The sequence below is a fragment of the Curcuma longa genome, chromosome 18 (assembly GCF_044706935.1).
Source record: "Curcuma longa cultivar G26 ecotype Majalengka, Jawa Barat chromosome 18, ITB_CL_G26_1.1, whole genome shotgun sequence".
NCBI classification, from domain to species: Eukaryota; Viridiplantae; Streptophyta; class Magnoliopsida; order Zingiberales; family Zingiberaceae; genus Curcuma; species Curcuma longa.
The window spans coordinates 3,450,076-3,469,822 of NC_133878.1; the positions used below are offsets into that span (position 1 = coordinate 3,450,076).

Below are 19,747 nucleotides of genomic sequence, written 5' to 3' on the forward strand. Positions count from 1 at the left end.
GATTATGAGTGGCAATTAGTAGTACATCATGATCCTCAATTAATCGAAAAATCAATGATTGATTCCAGAACAATTTCTAAACCTTTCAACAGCTATAATGAAATGTGTCTCATTCCTTTCACCATCTTATACCCACTTAGTTCAGGACATGATCTATGTGTGTCAATCCCCAATAGGCTGACTACGTCACACCTAGCCCAAGCTTGATTTCTTGTCCTGTGAATTCAAGTTACTTGTACATGTGTCCAAGACTGTTGTACTCTTGACATGTAATGCTTTGGCCAAAGACTTTTAGTAACAATCTTAACAAGCGGCGCAGGGTATAAGTCTCCATTTTCAAGGAGCGGTGAATCCTCTATGGGTTATCCAAACACCTTCGGACACTTCGACTTATACCCAATTATCCTGGGTCCACATCTCCTTGGAGATGTTTGTTTAAGATGTCAAAGTATAATCTTCTATGACCAAGGTGACTTGAATACCGCAAGTCAAAGGAAACTCACACTTAAGCTACACTGAGATCTTCATTGACATATGTATAGAACCATATGAAGTCTCAAAGTATGTCACTCTAATGAACTAATTATCTTTAACTAGCATCTACATTTAACTCTTAACATCTAATGTCTCCAGCCAACGAGATCAGTTGCTTGGCTAACCAAGGAGTTTAAACATGCTAGTCTCGACAAAATCGATGACGTCCGTGCTCATCAATTCCTCGACTAGATATAATTTCAATACATTCATAATTGCACATGTAGAGATGTTCACTAGTTGTGATCCAATCACAAATTCTCTCATGCTATGAATCGTATTGTGGACATTCAGTAAATGAGTTTAAGATCCAATCAAATACATATAGAAAATGTGCACTTAAATAGTAAATTGTTATTTATCCAATAAATAGTATAACCGTAAGGTGATTGCCTTAGGATACATCTTAAATATAATAGACTCCCACTTGACCTAAGGTCAATCGCTATGGTATTCAATACCTAGCGCCTCTATGTGTTCCTCAAACTTATTTTGAGGTAGAAATTAAAGGATTCCGGAAGGTTCCTTTTAGTGGAAATCTTCTCGAATTATATTTTTCTTCTACTAATCATCTTTCTGATCAATTGATATTGTCGAAGCACGTGTCTGAATCGACGATGAGACATAAGTTCCATCACCTGCGTGATTGCTCCACTGTTGTCGCAGTAAGCAAGTAATGCTTTAATAACGGTTGGAACCATTCTAAGTTTAGTAATGAACTTCCTAATCTAAACTGCTTTATTTGTTGCTTCATAAGCTGCAATGATGTCTTATTTGAAACACTTTCAACTTATTATGTTACAATTTAAAGTAAATATGTACCTAGACTGAGACTTAAAATTTTGCTTGTCTGTCTAGTAACTGGTATCAGTATACCCACGTATAACCATATCAACATTTTCATATACCAAGAATACATCCTTAGTTCTTTGTAAGTATTTAAGGATCGTCTTAACAGCTGCCCTATGATCTATTCCTGGATCTGACTGGTATCTGCTCATGACATTCAAAGCATATGATATATAGAGCCTCATACACATCATAACATACATAATATATCCTATTGTCGAAGCGTAAGGAATCTTACTCATGTAAATCCTCTTATCTTTTGATCGTAGATACATAGACTTCGAAAGGTGAACCTCATGCCTGATGAGTATTTAACATTTCTTGGATTCAAGCATGCTAAATCGTTTTAGCACCTTGTCTATTTATGTACATTGTGAAAGATCAAACAACCTCTTCGATCTATCTCTATAGGTCTTATTCCCGAGGATATGGGTCGCTTTCCTCATATCTTTCATGGAAAATTTTTGATCAACCATAGTTTGACTGACTGTAGAATAGACATATCATTTTCTATTATTAATGTATTATCAATATATAATCATAGAAATATAATCGCACTCTCACTAACCTCCTTATACACAAAGGGTTTGACAGATTTCGTGAGAAATCAAACTCTTTCAGACGGAGCAGCGCGGAGTAGGGCACGCGCGGTGCCTGCGACGGTGCCTCTGGCACATGCGTGGGTCGTAAACCCCTTGTTCTGGCGGGGAGCTCATAGAGTTCTAATCAGGTGGTGCCTTTTTCTACCGCAATATGCCATCGTATTGTTTGGCAACTTGCTATATCCGCCATCTCAATCCTTCCTCCGCCGCCCATCTGTGATCATTAGTGGTTATAATCTTTACTTATGATACCTGTGATCATTAGGGCTTATTACCTACATATGTGGATTAGCATGGTAGATATTGATTACTGTGATTTGATCATCACATCATCATGCATGATGATGATTGTAAATCTCAATGTTGTGGGTTTATCGTGATGGTAGTTGGCCTTTAGTGGCATATATATATAGGTGGTTATGATACCCTATTTCCATCACGGTGATGGTGGCTGTATGACAGTGTATATAGCCGAGTCGATGATCAGATTCTTGACATAGGTTAGGGATGGTACTCAAAGAGTATAAGGATGATACTCAGGGATGAGTATTGGTAGACAGATATCGGCCATAGGATGTACGTAGCTATATATGACTATCTACTATTTGGGTCACTAGGCTACTTTATTGTAGGGCTGGAGTTATGATCGTTTGGATATATATGTATTGGACCGCACGTATACTGCATTTTGGTTGTATACTTGGTTAACTCTTGATTGTTGCATTATGTGTGACATGTCATTCATATGGCTCATTGCATTTCATGGGATCCATGTTAGTTGTTTATTACCTACAGAGATATAATTGATCACTTGTTGATTTTCGGTATGTATCTGAAATCTTGCTATTTACTTCGTTCATGCACTGTCCTTTCTTATTATCCACTAAATATTTTGTACTCATCAGTTAGACCTTGAGATTTTTCTATCTTCCCAGATATCATGTAGAAGCTTACAGATGAGACCAGAAATCTGCCAGCTACGTCATCTCACAACGAGGATTTTATATGTTGTGTGTGTGTGGATGTACTTTAGTATGTTGTAGTACTATGTGTGTAGTTTGTCTACTTTCTGTAGTTTTAGATTTCTGTTTCCTATCCATGATTTTATCGTTGTATTTCTTTATGTTTCCGCATACGTAATTTTGGACTTTCGTTATTTTTCGAGTTTATTTGTTAATAGTTGTGTAGATTTAGTATTTCTTTGTTATGCATGTGTATGATGTGTTGGTGGCCGTATGGGTCACCTTTCTTTTGTTTAGTTGTGTAATAATCCATATTTTATAGTATGGATAGGCCGTGTGGGCCTTTATATATGTTTGTATTCAAGAAATTATCAAAGATATTGGGGAGATGCTGTCGAAAATTTTCGGATGGCTATCTCTCGGGTCGTAACAATTTTGTGGTATCAGGGCATGACTTTACGATCTATTTTCAGAATTTATCGTTGCATTTTTAGGGTTGTCCGATACCAATTTAGTGGTATCAGAGCAAGGTTGTATGGTTTATTCGTTGCATTTTTGAGTCTATCTGATACCAATTTAGTGGAATCAAAGCGTAGTTTTATGGTCTATTAGCTGCATTTTTAAGTCTATCTAATACCAATTTTGTGGTATTAGAGCAGGTTGGATTCTTTGAATTTTTCATATTTTTGAGTCTATCTGATACCAATTTAAGTGGTATCAGAGCATTTAGATCATGTAGATTAAGTCTTAGGTTGCATGGTTTTGTTTCTTTCAGTTTTGTCATCTTATCAGGTTTATCGGACTTCCGGTTACTCAATCCAGGTTGTGAGATGGAAATGACATGACAAAAGATCTCCAGGCAATAATCTGTAAGTATTTTGATATATTTCTCTAGTTTGTTCAAAAATTTATACTAATCGTATATCAAGTACCATCTGATTATATGACTCCTGTACCCCGAGGACGAGGTTGACCACCGAGACGACCTGTTAGGTCAGAGGAGCCAGATATTATTGAGGAGAGGGATATAGGTGATCAGAACCGTAATATGCCTACTGGAGAATAGAGTTCTCAGGCTTAGGGAATTATTTCGATTATGCCTGCAGCTGTTCCGGCTTACAGAAGTCGTATTATGACTTTGGCCAAGTCTGCCAAGGAACGCTTCACTCTATTTCACGGGGGATCTGACCCGTGGATGGCTCGTTCATGGATGGAGAATATTACGGATACCTTCGAGTATATGTCTTGCACAGAGGCAGAGAAGGTTGGTTTAGCTGCATATCATCTTCGAGATCAGGCTCTTACCTGGTGGAAGACTTAGAAGATTATTTTAGGAGCTCAGGAGGTGACATGGACATCTTTCAGAGAGGCTTTCGAGAGAGAGTTTTTCTCGGCGACCTTCCGCATGGCACGCCGTCAGGAGTTCTTGAGTCTGAAGTAAGGAAAGAGGTCTGTTACGGAATATAATATCGAATTTGCTAAACTCTCAGATTTTTATCCACACCTGGTAGCACAGGACAAGGACCGGATGGTTCAGTTTATGCAGGGCCTTTCCACATATATACGAGTTTGGATGTCCGGGTCTTCTATCCACTCGTACAGATAGGCCTTAGATCGAGCACTTTCTATCGATTTGACCCATCAGCAGATAACTCAAGAGAAAGAGACTGGGAAGCAGAGTGCTCGCGGTAAGACGAAGAGTCAGGACTCTTAGTCGACTGTACAGAAGAGACAAAGGATTGGACAGCCGTCTAGAGGACAGTTTCGTAGTACATCATATCCGGGCCAGAAAGATAAGAATAAGAAGTGTAATCGCTGCGTATCGCATATTTATATGATATGTGATTGCCCACTGGATCAGTCTATCTGTTACTATTGTAAACTTCCGGGTCATACGGTCAGAGAGTGTACTCTGAAGGCTCAGCTGGAGTCTACTGATGCTGCATCTTCTGGAGGACGTCCTACACAATCGTGATCTAAGAAGATACAGAAGACCAAAGCTCATCAGCAGGACCGACCTCTGCTGTCTCAGCCACAGATATACATGCTTCAGGGGAGAGATCATCCAGCTTTACGAATATCATTTCAGTATCCTACTGTTCCAGAGACTAGTTATCCTACTCAGTAGTATCTACCAGCCGTACCTCAGTCTTACATGCTACCTCTACAGTAATCTCAGTTTCTGACTTCAGCACCTCCGAGTTAAATTTCGACAGAGTGGAGGCCTTCTACCTCTTAGTCGGTTACACAGCCATCCAGTACAGAGGTTGGACGTGTCTATGCTATCACTCGGGAGGATGCGCAACGGGCCGATGGATTGGTCATCAGGAGTATGGTTTCTGTTTATTCCATATATGCAGATATTTTAATTGATACTGGTAGCTCTCACTCCTTTATATCTAGAGTATTTTTGAGGAAAATTGGTAGAATCCCTATGATTAGCACGTGTAGTCTAGCAGTATTTTTACTATTAGATGAAGTGTTGACTGTTGGTGCAATCTTTGCCCCAAGTGCATTGAGTTTCAATGTTTGGCTAAACCATGTTTGAAGTTAGGCAATACTTGTGATCTAACATGTGTGATGCAAGTTTGTAGGAAAGTCCAAGCGTAGTCTTGGCAAAGAAAAGTCCAAGTGGGTAGTCTTGGCAAAAGAAAGTCCAAGTGGGAAGTCTTGGCAAAGAAAAGTCCAAGTGGGTAGTCTTGGCAAAGAAAAGTCCAAGTGGGAAGTCTTGGCAAGGAAAAGTCCAAGTGGGAAGTCTTGGCAAGGAAAAGTCCAAGTGGGTAGTCTTGGCAAGGAAAAGTCCAAGTGGGTAGTCTTGGCAAGGACTTGACATGACGAAGCTGATGGAAGCATCTCAAGCTAGTGCAGGGAAGGCATGAGGCTGTGGGAGATGTTTGAAGGCCGAGGTCTAGGTCAAGAGAAGCTGAAATGTGATTTTTCAGCTTCACCAGTCGACTGGCCCTGCCAGCAGTCGACTGCTCATAAATCAGACGCACACAGAAAAATCAGTCGAGCCAGAGGAAGACAGGAGTCGACTGGGCAGTCGACTGGTGTTATGGTGAGTCGACTGTTGCCAGTCGACTGGTCTTGAACAGTCGACTGTGATTTGAACGTTGCAGAAAATTGGCAAGCATTTAATGCACTTTAATGCGAGATTTTGTTGCCGATTGAAGGCATCAGTCGACTGGCCCTGCCAGCAGTCGACTGATGTTGCAGAGTTATAAAAGAAGCCTGCTCGAGAATTGATCAAGAATCTTCACCATTTTCTGTCTCTTTGCGCTTCTGTTGAGAACGTGTTTGTTCTCTATTCTCTGCTTACTTTCTCTCCTCCTGGACATTCTTTCATATCATTTTTGAGGAGATCAAAAGAGTTGTAAAGGTTTCTCCGCCTTCGAGGTTTTCGAGAAGGAGAAGATTCATAGTGCATCGGGTGTGTGCGTGCGTGTGGATCCTTGGATTAGTCACCTCTGCGGAGGTGGATACCAAGTAAACAAACCGGGTTAGCGTTGATCTCTTGTTTTCTCTTTTATATTTTTGCTTCCGCTAATCTCTGTGCAGAGAAAGATCAAGAAAAATCGAGAAACGCTATTCACCCCCCTCTAGCGAACCAACCGATCCTAACAAGTGGTATCAGAGCGAGGTTACGTTTCGGAGGATCTAACAATCAACCGGAGCAACTCATGGCATTCCAAGAGGGATATAGCACCGCACAACCACCATTCTTCAACGGAGACGATTTCGCATACTGGAAAGGTAGAATGGAATTTTATTTAATGAATGACTTTGAAAACTGGATTATTGTTGTAGAAGGCTTCGAAAAATCGAAGGATGCAAATGGAACAACTCTACCTATCAAAAACTGGTCAAAGGACATATGTAAGAAGGCGCAGGCAAATGCAAAAGCCATAACGACCTTGCAGTGCGGACTCTCCAAAGAGCAATTGAGCAAGGTTGGTCCTTTCGACTCGGCCAAAGAATTATTTTGTTGCCGATTGAAGGCATTAGTCGACTGGCCCTGCCAGCAGTCGACTGATGTTGCAGAGTTATAAAAGAAGCCTGCTCGAGAATTGATCAAGAATCTTCACCATTTTCTGTCTCTTTGCGCTTCTGTTGAGAACATGTTTGTTCTCTATTCTCTGCTTACTTTCTCTCCTCCTGGACATTCTTTCATATCATTTTTGAGTCGATCAAAAGAGTTGTAAAGGTTTCTCCGCCTTTGAGGTTTTCGAGAAGGAGAAGATTCATAGTGCATCGGGTGTGTGCGTGCGTGTGGATCCTTGGATTAGTCACCTCTACGGAGGTGGATACCAAGTAAACAAACTGGGTTAGCGTTGATCTCTTGTTTTCTCTTTTATATTTTTGCTTCCGCTAATCTCTGTGCAGAGAAAGATCAAGAAAAATCGAGAAACGCTATTCACCCCCCTCTAGCGAACCAACCGATCCTAACATTGACTACAAATCAGTAGATTAAGGGATGCCTATTGGATTTCGACAGTCATACCCTTACGGTGGATATGCAGGTACTAGATGTGGCAGAATTCAATATTATTCTGGGTATGAATTGGTTGACCACTTATCATACTACAGTAGGTTGCCGAGCGAGAGTGGTTACCTTCTGACCTTCGGATCAACCCGCTTGGGAATTCGTTGGCACTCAGAGTGATGGGCTATTCAGGCTCAGAGGATGTTAGATAGTGGTTGCCGAGGTTATCTACTGTTTCTGAAGCAAACAGAGGAAAAAGGTACTTTTTGTCCTTCCGATGTTCGTATTGTCTGGGAGTATCAGGATATTTTTCTGGATGAGCTTCCAGGCTTGCCACCTCAGAGGCAAGTCCAGTTCACTATTGAGGTGATTCCAGGCACGGCACCCGTGTCTAAGGCTCCGTATCGGATGGCACCGAAAGAGCAGGAAGAACTTAAAGTCCAGCTACAAAAATTATTGGATCAGGATTTCATTCGTCCGAGTGTTTCACCATGGGGAGCCCAGTCCTATTTGTGAAGAAGAAGAACGAATCTATGCGATTATGTATCAATTACCGCTAGTTGAATGCAGTAACAGTGAAGAACAAATATCCGTTGCCACGCATCGATGATTTGTTTGACCATGGCCTGGTGAAGGTTTTGGTGGTTGGTTCGGAGTGAAGGGAAAGCTGGCTCCACACTACAGTTTGCAAGCATGGTATAAACATGAGTAACATAAGTGTCTAACCCAAATAGGTATAGGAAAGTGATCAAGAGACTAATCAACAACAATAGAGAATAAAACATGCACTGGAAATAGGATAGATCTGTATTGACCAAATACAGAAAATTACCCACCTTATGTATCACAGATCAAATACTAGAACCCACAGAAATATCCTCGTATAGTATCAAAGTCCTATAATCACTCAGGATTCTGTAAGAAGAATAATATCATCCTAAATACAATGATATATCAAAGAAACCCTGATCAGACCAAGGTTAGTTTAATTCTATTTAGTTAACCTAACTTGGGTTAGACTAGTCCAACCATTAGGTTTCTATTATCTGGATTTAATCAAATAATCAATTAGCTATATTAACAATTTAATATAACTAATTTCGTATTTAATCAAATCCAAGATAACTCATATTAGTTTAATAAACACATTCTAACCTAGTAAGATTAAAATTCGGATTCATGCTAGGAACCAATTAGGTTTCTATTAACACGAGTTAATTAATAAATTAATTAATTAGTTGTATTAACCAATTAACTAATTAATTTTATTAACTTGTTAACACAATTAATCTCAAGTTTAATTAAACCCAATTCATTGATCATGAACATATAACAGAACCATAATGGCAATGTCCTAACCAAATACAACTTCCTTAGATTAATTCTAAGAACCTAAAATCAATAGTAAACAACCTAATCAAGGTTTACCAAGTTTCTAATTATTCTAGCCATGAACAAATCAGAGCAAACATAAACAGAACTTCTAAGCCTTGTTTCAAGATGTTACCATTAGATTTAATAATATAGTATTCAGTTAACTAATCAAACATAAACCAACAGCAACACATACCTAAATCTAAACAAAATCCATTGTTAATCCCTAACAGCATCAACATCAACCGATCCATTCTATTAACTCCAATCAAATTCGAGAAAGAAGGCTCACCTCTGATCCAAAGGCTTGATCGAAGAGTACCCTAGATTCCTTGTTCCCTTGACTCCACAAAACCACCCTGATTAGTTCAAGAACCGAGCCTCTTCAATCATATAGTAATCAAAAATCCTGATCTCGAACCAATTCAAGGTTTAATTGGATCAACAAATAACACCTTACCTCAGATTTGGTGGAATGCCCTAGATCTACTTGGTTCTAAAACCCTAGCCGAGCTTGACCAATCCACGCCGCCGGCCAAAACCAAGATCTACACCGATTCGATTGAAATCAAGAAACGAAGGGAAATCTGAGAATTCGTTCCTTATTAAGTTGGAAATCCAAGGAAAACCCTAAGAGACAATCACCCAACTCAAAATCCCTTATCTACCGATCACCGTCGATTTCCTCCTCTTCCACTACGTCGTCGCTCGCCGTCTTTACTGGATGGATTAGCAGCTAACCCGGCAAGAACCAAGTCCGGAGTGGGAGACCTAGATCGCCGGTAGCCCCTCTTTTGTCGCCGGCTCCAACAGCTCCTTCTCTGGTTCGTGCGGTCAGGACGAAGAAGAAGAAATAGAGGAGGAAGAGTCGGGAACAGGGGAAGGAAATCGCGGATAAGGAAGAGAAATCATGACCCTATAGCATTCTTATAGGCTTAACTTACCGGTGGCCTAACGGATTGGACCCAATAAGCTTTACCCTTTAACCTATTAATCCTTAATCTTTAATAACTCTAAGTAGCTAGGTTTAATTAGTTAAGAGCTAGATTAACCATTAACCTATTAACCCCTATAATTAACTCTAAGTGGCTGATTTTGGTCAAAATCAATGGGTTTTAAATGGCTTGGTTTAATGAGCTTAGGGCTAATTAAATACCAATTGATTAGTTTCACTAACCCTAATAAAAATCTTACTACTTATTATTAATTAGGGTTAATTATTTTCAATTAACTCCCTTTTTGTTCTTGTATTTTACATTCTCCCCCACTAAAAAAAATTTAGTCCCCAAATTTATTAACTTCATACTACAATGCAGAAATACTAAGAAAATTGAAATCATACCTCAAGCAAATAGATGGGGATATCGAGCTCGGATAACATCCTCCAGCTCCCATGTAGCCTCCTCATCTGAATGATGCTGCCATCCAACTTTTACAAGTCGAACGATTTTGTTCCGCAACTGTCTCTCTTTATGGTCAAGAATCCGCACAAGAATCTCCTCATAAGATGCGTTTGGCTGGAGAGGAACAGGTACTTCCTTCAGAACATGCGAAGGATGAGGTACGTATTTCCGCAGCATAGAAACATGAAATACGCTATGTACACGCAAGTGTCGGCGGTAATGTCAGGCGGTATGCCACCTCGCCAATCCGCTCTAGTATCTCAAAGGGACCAATGTAGTGTGGAGCCAGCTTTCCCTTCAGTCCGAACCTCTTCACCCCTTTCGTGGGTGATACTCGCAAAAATACGTGATCACCCACAGAGAACTCCAATGGCCGACGTCTCCGATCCGCATAACTTTTCTGTCTATCCTGAGCCTCTGACATACGTCATCGGATAACTCATACAAGCTCGGCCTCGTGCTGTATACTCTGCGGACCCAATAACTGTCGCTCACCAACCTCCTCCCACAATACCAGAGATGGACATGGTCTACCATACAAGGCCTCAAATGGAGCCATCTGAATAGTAGAATGATAGTTGTTATTATACGCGAACTCCACCAAATGTAAGTGATCCTCCCAGCTACCGTCGAAATCCATAACACAAGCTCTCAATAAGTCCTCAAGAGTTTGGATAGTGCGCTCTGACTGACCGTCTATCTGGGGATGGAATGTTATACTGAAGTGAAGCTCTGTGCCTAGTGCCTGCTGTAGACTCTGCCAAAGCCGTGAGGTAAATCGCGGATCTCTATCAGAAATAATACTAGCAGGTACTCCATGTAATCTGACAATCTCTCTGCAATAAACATCTGCTAGACGATCCAGTGAATCTATCCGACGTATCAAAAGGAAATGAGCGGATTTGGTTAACCGATCGACGATTACCCAAATCGCATCATGTTCCTTCCGGGTCTTAGGCAAGCCGGTAACGAAATCCATTGTGATGTGCTTCCACTTCCACTCAGGCATTGGTATCTCCTGAAGTAATCCTGCTGGTCTCTAGTGTTCAGCCTTCACCTGCTGACAGACTAAACACCTCGCAACAAAATCTGCGATGTCTCTCTTCATGTCGTTCCACCAATAGAGCGCTTAAGGTCTCGATACATACGAGTACCACCTGGATGTATCGCAAACCTCGAATGATGTGCCTCATGCAACAATTCATCTTTAACCGGATGCTGCTCTGGAACACAAAGTCATCCTCGAAATTGAATTATCCCTTCTGCGTCACATGAGAACTCTAACTGCTGTCCGGAGTCCATCCTGTTACGAATAAACTGGAGATGCTGGTCGCTAGCCTGTGCCAATTTAATCTTCTCCACTATAGGTGACTGAGCAACCATCGAAACTAAAACACCATGCTGAGTCCGACTATGCTCTATCAGTCCCAACTCTGAAAACTGCCGGATCAGATCAGTAACGACTACCATCTGACTAGCCAGAATCCCACGTGACTTCCGACTAAGCGCATCTGCGACCACATTAGCTTTCCCTGGATGATAGCTAATGGTACAGTCGTAATCCTTCAGATACTCCATCCAGCGTCTCTGTCTGAGGTTCAGTTCTTTCTGGGTGAACAGATACTTCAAACTCTTATGATCTATGAAGATCTTGAAGGTAACTCCGTATAGAGTAGTGTCGCCAAATCTTTAAAGCGAAGATAATAGCGGCAAGCTCCAAATCATGCACAGGGTAGTTCTTCTCATGGTCTTTCAACTGACGAGAAGCATAAGCGACTACCCGATCACGCTGCATCAATACCGCACCTAGTCCCTGGAATGATGCATCGGTGTAAAGTGTGAATCCATCTTCGCCAGAAGGAATCACTAGAATTGGAGCGCTCACTAACCGCTGCTTAAGCTCCTGGAAGCTAGTCTCGCAAGCCTCTGACCAGATGAACTTCGCTCCCTTTTTGGTTAGACGAGTCAGCGGTGTAGCAAGATGCAAGAAACCCTCAATAAATCTCCGATAATATCCTGCTAAACCCAGAAAACTATGGACCTCCTGAACTGTCTTCGGCTGCTCCCAACCAGTAACAACCTCTATCTTCTGAGGATCAACAGAAATCCCTCTGCTAGATACAACGTGTCCAAGAAATCCCATCGATGATAACCAGAAAGCACACTTGCTGAACTTTGCGTACAGCTGCTCACGACGTAATGTCTCGAGTACAATGCGGAGATGCTGCTCATGCTCTGCCTCTGATCGAGAATATATCAAAATATCATCGATAAAGACAATGACGAACCGATCCAGATACTCCAAGAAAATCCGGTTCATCAGATCCATAAATACGACCGGAGCATTGGTGAGATCGAACGACATCACCAAAAACTCATAGTGTCCATACCGAGTGCGAAAGGCTGTCTTCTGAACATCCTCGTCTCGTACTCTGAGCTGATGATAGCCAGATCGCAAATCAATCTTAGAGTACACGCATGAACCCTTCAGCTGGTCAAACAAATCATCGATGCGTGGCAACGGATATTTGTTCTTGATTGTTACCGCATTCAAGCTGCGGTAATCGATACACAATCTCATAGATTCCATCTTTCTTCTTCACAAACAGGACTGGGGCTCCCCATGGTGAAACACTCGGACGAATGAAACCCCGATCCAATAATTCCTGTAGCTGGACTTTAAGTTCTTCTAGCTCTTTCGGTGTCATCCGATACGGAGCCTTAGACACGGGTGTCGTGCCTGGAATCACCTCAATAGTGAACTAGACTTGCCTCTGAGGTGGCAAGCCAGGAAGCTCGTCCGAAAAAACATCCTGATACTCTCGGACAATACGAACATCGGAAGGACAAGAAATACCGTCTTCCTCTGTTTGCTTCAGAAATAGTAGATAACCTCGGCAACCACTATCTAACATCCTCTAAGCCTGTATAGCCGAGATGAGAGATAATCCATCACTCTGAGTGCCAACGAATTCCCAAGTGGGTTGATCCGGAGGTCAGAAGGTAACCACTCTCGCTCAACAATCTACTGTAGCATGATAAGTGGCCAACCAATCCATACCCAGAATGATATCGAATTCTGCCATATCTAGCACCTGCAGATCCACTGTAAGGGTATGACCATCGAAATCCAGCGGACATCCCTTAATCTGCTGATTTGTAGTCAGCACTTCACCTGATGGTAAAGATACTGCTAGACTACACGATCTAATCATAGGGATTCTATCAATTTTTTACAAAAATACTCTAGATATAAAAGAGTGAGAACTACCAGTATCAATTAAGGTATCTGCATATATAAATAAACAGAAACCATACCCCGGATGACCGATCCATCGGCCCGCTGCGTATCCTCCTGAGTGATAGCATAGACATGTCCAACCTCTGTACTGGACGGCTGTGCAACCGACTGAGAGGTAGAAGGCCTCCACTCCGTCAGAATCTGACTCGGAGGAGCTGGAAACTGAGGCTGCTAAGAAGGTAACATATATGACTAAGGCATCACTGATATATACTGCTGTGTAGAATAGCGAGTCTCTGAACCAGTGGGATACTGAAATGATGTTAGTAAAGCTGGATGATCTTTCCCCTGCAGCATATATATCTGTGGCTAAGACGGTAGGGATCTTTGCTGCTGTGGGCCTCTGGTCCTCTGTGTCCTCTATGATCGCTGCTGTGTAGATTATCCTCCAGAAGATGCAGCATCAATAGACTCCAACTGAGCCTTCAGAGTACACTCTCTGACTGTATGACCTGGAAGTTTGCAATAGTAATAGATAGACTGATCCAATGGACAATCAACTATCATATGACTATGTGATCCACAGCGATTACACTTCTTATTCTTATCTTTCTGGCTTGGATATGAGGTAGTATGAAACTTTCCTCCTAACGATTGTCTAATCTTCTGTCTCTTCTGACCAGTCGACTGAGAGTCATGACTCTTCATCTTACCACGAGCACTCTGCTTCCCAGTCTCTTTCTCTCGAGCTATCTGCTGATGGGTCAACTCGATAGAAAGTGATCGGTCTAAGGCCTCTCTGTACAAGTGGATAGAAGACCCGGACATCCAAACTCGTATATATGTGGAATGGCCTTGCATAAACTGAACCATCCGATCCTCGTCCTGTGCCACCAGTTGTGGATAAAACTCTGAGAGTTTAGCAAACTCTGTATTATATTCCGTAACAGACCTCTCTCCCTGCTTCAGACTCAAGAACTCCTTTGTCATTATATCCACATATATATTCTTAATTGTTTCAATATACGTTAGGCTTCTTTTCTTGACTTCTCCATCTAATTCCCTCAGAACCCTACTTAATAGGATAAAGACTTGGTTGTTGTTGTTCTCATATAGTTTTTATCGTCTACCTTTCAAGTATAATTCCAAATTGATTTTCGGATAAAATGTCTTATTTCAATATCAGATGATGCTTCAGATTGATTGTGCTGTTCACATTACTTGATGGATCTAATACCCTTTTTTGTATATTAATTTCCCCCTCTTTTTTAGCTTGTGAAGATAATTGTTTATTATTAAGAAATGAGGTACTAGGGAGGGTATATATATCTCTTTGATTACCTTCTGGATTTATTAGCTATGTCTAGCCGTTTATGGTATATACTAAAATCTTTAACAGTTGTGAGATGTTGGTAAGAGGATTCTATAATATGCTTCGCTTATGCTGTTAATTTGGCATGGCTAATTATTTATTCTTTTTCTAGGGTTTGTGTTTCTAGTGTATTGTGTTTCAATAACTCTTTCATATTTAAGTTAGTGTAGTAATGCCTTTTGAAAATTATTTCTGGTGATGTTCATTTCTGTTGATTAGATGAGTGGAAAAACTTTCTGGAACGCATTGGAAGAAAGGAAGACACTGATGATTCTGAGCTTCTTGAGAGTGAAAATGATAAACTGGAACTCCGCTTCTGGGCTTCTTATCGTGGACAAACCTTAGCAAGAACTGGTAGGATTGGATCTCTTCTTTTTTTTTTTGGGGTATATTTTCCCTAAAAACACATAATATTATGTGATGCTTGAGTTTTTGCTGTCTTCTATGTTCATTCTAAGGTCACTTGCTTTGACACTATAATACAATATTGTCATTATATTTCATGTGATATTCTTACTTCCTCTGTTTGATTGTTATGATTGCACTTATAAATGATGCCATTCTTCTTTAGAAGAATTTTGTTGTAATAAACTACAGATGAATGAAAAGTTAAAATATCTTTCATAAGCCATATATTATGATAAAGCCATTCTTCTTTATAGCAATTTCATTGTATTTTGCAGCAGATGAATGAAAAGTAAAATGTGTTAGATAAGCCATATAGTATAAGTGTTTGATACCTATCAATAGTTGTTGGAATGTGAGTATACTAATCAGTTACTATAATCCCATTGGTGATATTATGCGACTTGTAAATGCTATCATATTCTTCGATGGACTTGTTTATTTATGACCATCAACAGGAAACTGTAGAAGATGTAACATAATGTGCTATCTGAGGCACATTGGAGTTGGAGGGAGGTGACCTGAATAAAATATTTATCTGCTCAACCTTAACTCACTGAAGCTTCTGTTTCATATAGTTTTTCTAAAATTGAAGAAATATGCTTGTGTTTTGAAGAAATATAGATCAAGTGCACATGTCTATGCATGGTCTAAATTCTCCTTCTGAGCTGAAGTTTTGGTGGCCAACTAGAGAGAGATGATTTCATATTATGTTGGAGTGCCGTGGCGAATTAGAGGTGGAGGGAGCAAAAAGATGAAGAAGAAAAAGAAGAGCAAATGATTACATATTTAGAAGAGCTATTTCATAATTTTCTTCTCAGTTGACTGAAGATGCTTGAGACTTGGGTCCTTCTGGAGCTATTTTCATGTTGAAAGAAACTCCTGCATTGCTTGTTTGATCCTTTTGAACTTGGTCACAAGAAAATCCTTGTGGGGATGTATTGCTAGTTGTGCTGTCCTTATGGAGCTGATTTGTGAGTCATCACATTGTGTAGCTATATCAAGTCATCATAGCGCTTGAAGAAGCTCCTTCATTGGAAAAAGATGCTCATGAGTTGTGCAAAATTGTTCCGAGTTACCTAGAGAAGTTGTTTCGAGTTTTATCACTTGTGAAATACTTCAAATTTTTACCTATATAATCATCTCACTTGTTTACTTTAGAAAAATGACTATAGAAAATAGATAATAAATTGAACCAGAAATACAAGTTATAAAGTATAACAATTATTTTTAAGTTCATCTTTATGCATGCTGAAGCATTCCAACTGTCGCCATAGTAATGAACACATTTGTCATAGAAGAGATTATTAATGCTGATCATCGTTGAGCTTCTGTAATTGACCTGTTCTATAACTTTCGATCATGCTACCTAATATGGATTGTGATTTTAAACCATTGGTCTATGTGAGTGGGGTGTATATTTTAGTTTATAATGTCACATCTAGAGTACTTGATGATTCCTGATCTTTGGGAATTTATCACTACAGTTTGATTAATGTGGAATTGTATGTGCATTGAAAGATGTATTGTCGTCCATTATGATGTCTTATCAGATATTTATGTAACAATCTGTACTGAATGGTATGCCTTAGTTCATCAATTAAATGTTTAAAGTTACCCAAGAAAGAAGTTACAGGTAAGTAGTATGCTTATATATTGTTGTTGCACCGGATCAGTACTGGCTGGCATGGTCCTTACTCATGATATTATTATAATTCACACTGACATATTATATTGCATGTTGGTATGAATTCATATGCATATTGAAAAATTAGCTTTGTGGAGTTATAAGGTCTACTAGCCAATTCCTTCTTAGGCTATTTGGTATATATGACTGGTGAATTTATGGCTTATTGTGTGGTTTATATTGGTTACTTATAGTTGAAATGTTTTGTTGATTTGACTGACTTATGCTAAAATTGCAGTTCGTGGGATGATGTACTATAGAAAAGCTCTCATGCTTCAAAGTTATTTGGAGAGGACCTCTGAAGGTTGGTCCTTGTCAGTTATACCTTTAGTTTTGTTCCACAACCTAGTCGATCTTTTATATTTTTGTATTTGCAGATAGTACTATTCTTGGAACTGCTAATGCAATGGATCTAGCTGAGGGGTTTGATCTGTCTCCACAAGCACGTGCACAGGCAGATCTTAAGTTCACTTATGTTGTAACTTGTCAAATCTATGGGAAACAAAAGGGAGAAGGAAAGCCAGAAGCTAAGGACATTGCAATGCTGATGCGACGGTGTGTATGTTGTCATTTTTACATTTTTATACCCTGAATTTATTACAATCAGAAGCTACATGCACACCATTCTTTTGGTTTTAGAAAGATGGGAGAAACCATGTGTAAGGTCATCATTCATTGTGTTTCTCTTTAAAAAATATCTGGGAAAAGTTAAGAAGCCTACATGTATATTTATTATGCTGCCAATTCTTTCATAGTAAAATAACGATGAAAACTCTACTGAATCTAGCAACACTACTATTTGATATGATATTTGTACCAATAGGTAAATAAATTGTCATGCATAGCATAATCTGGAGTCTATGCAATAATTTTTGAATAGGTGTTTAAGATGTATATACATGCCCAGTGGATAGAGTTGTGTATATATAGGCATTGCTGTCTTGAATTTTTTGTTATGTTCAGAACTTTTCTGAAAACTGTTGCATGTGGTTGCTTATGTTTCTTGGTTGTCAATCTTATGCTTTGAATGTTTCCAGGAATGAAGCCCTTAGAGTTGCTTTTATTGATGAAGTTGAGACTGTGAAGGATGGTAAACCTCACACAAAATATTATTCAAGACTTGTTAAAGCTGACATCCATGGAAATGATAAGGTTATATTTGGTGCATTTTCATTTTGTTTTAAAGCTATACTTCTTTCATTTGGAAAATTCTGTACGTTAACTATTAACAGACCTATTTGCTTGTTTAATCTTCCATATTTTTTTCATTAGCTTAACACTTTGTTAAGATTACCTTTTATTCTATTAAATTAGGTGGCATGTTATTAAGGTTTATCAAATTAGATGCTGTATATTCTTAAGGTTTAGCGAAAAAAGAGGTGTTATGCTTCAATACATTTTTTATATGCGAACTTTCTAAACACAAGTTTTACCCATTCCTTTCTCTTACCTTGAAAAAGAAAGGACAAATGGATAGGAGGGTAGTTGACTTGGCAAACATGCAGACTGACTGAAGGTATATAATATGCCTATTTAGTGATACTAGCATGATTGATTGTGCATAGACCTTTTTTGATCATATACCTTTGTCAATCATGCAAATGAGATTTGTCTTTTTGACAATCTACATGCCTGGTTATGGTATGACTCACATCAAGAAGAATTTAAAATAATGTTTTTTTATAGCTTGTGTTAGCACAATGCATATTAAAATTGTACCACTCTAGTTAGGATAAAATTTTTGGGATACTTTAACCTTGCTCAGCGGTATGTAAATTTCTCCTCCTTTTTAACTTCTTCCCTTCATCTCCAATTCGTCACAGATATAATGTGTCAACACTTAGGCTGCACCATTTTGGTCAAAGTTTCTGATATCATGTTGGAAGATCACATCCCGTACTCCACATTTTTTTTAAGCATTGGTGATGTTCAAGGAGGGGGGAAAAGGAGAAGATTGGTATTGAATTTCTTATGATAATTTGATGAATTGACATCAATGATAAGTCAAATCAGAAATATCATGTGACATCCAAATTCAAAATATTAGAAAATTATTCCCAGGATAAGCAATTTTGAAGGACTTTTGGGAATCCTATTTGATATCAAATCAGAAAAATGTAGGAAAAATAATGAAATTGTGAGATTATAAGGTTTTGAAGTGTGATTAACATTTGTTAAAATGCTCCCAATATGATTTTCATAGGTTTCTTCTCTTCCATGCGATCTTGATGCAGTAAAAAAAATTTATGAATCATCCTTTCATAGGTTTCTGAGTCACTGTTCATTTGCTTCTCTTCCATAGGAGCTTGTAGGATGGAGAAAAAATTTATGAATCATCCCATTTACTAAGTTAAATTTATAATCTAGTACTTCGAAATGTTTCAATTTTTTGAACAATGGGATTTGCTAATTTAGCATTGTTGCCATTTTTTGATTTTTCGGGGGAACTATTGCCTCATTTTAATCATCATGTAATCCTTAAATGCTGTTCTGTGAATTGATTCCCATTGTAGACTTGCCAAGTTTGGACTACTGACTTTTTTGAACCCCATTGATCAATGACGAACTTATGTTGTATTGTTTCAGGAAATATATTCTATTAAGCTTCCTGGGAATCCCAAGCTTGGTGAAGGTAAGCCAGAAAATCAAAACCATGCAGTAATATTTACCAGAGGAAATGCAGTTCAGACTATTGATATGAATCAAGTAAGCTGTGGTTCATTATTTATTTTCTTCCAACTCATGTTACTCTCTATGGTTTTGCATTTAATATATCATGTTTTTTTTTTTTTTGCATTCAATAAATTGTGTTTAATTTTGACATTTTTCAATTGA

At 39.2% G+C, this 19,747-nt stretch overlaps 2 protein-coding genes across 3 annotated transcripts in view; one reads left to right on the top strand and one right to left on the bottom strand.

The window, feature by feature from the left end:
* Positions 1-13,889: 13,889 nt before the first annotated feature.
* Positions 13,890-14,438, bottom strand: LOC141812359 (uncharacterized). The gene has a single exon (XM_074700389.1). The coding sequence runs from the start codon at positions 14,436-14,438 to the stop codon at positions 13,890-13,892; it is 549 nt and encodes a 182-aa protein (XP_074556490.1).
* Positions 14,439-14,509: 71 nt separating this feature from the next.
* Positions 14,510-19,747, top strand: part of LOC141812319 (callose synthase 9-like) — a 76,293-nt gene continuing 71,055 nt past the window's right edge. Inside the window, exons 1-5 of one of the 2 annotated variants that reach the window (XM_074700362.1) lie at positions 14,510-15,174; positions 17,151-17,216; positions 17,290-17,467; positions 17,950-18,064; positions 19,499-19,618. In XM_074700362.1, the coding sequence (XP_074556463.1) occupies positions 17,159-17,216; positions 17,290-17,467; positions 17,950-18,064; positions 19,499-19,618 (471 nt within the window). In that variant the 5' untranslated portion in view covers positions 14,510-15,174; positions 17,151-17,158. Of the gene's footprint in view, positions 15,175-17,150; positions 17,217-17,289; positions 17,468-17,949; positions 18,065-19,214; positions 19,384-19,498; positions 19,619-19,747 lie in introns of those variants that run through there. The other variant, XM_074700363.1, reaches the window with a different exon arrangement.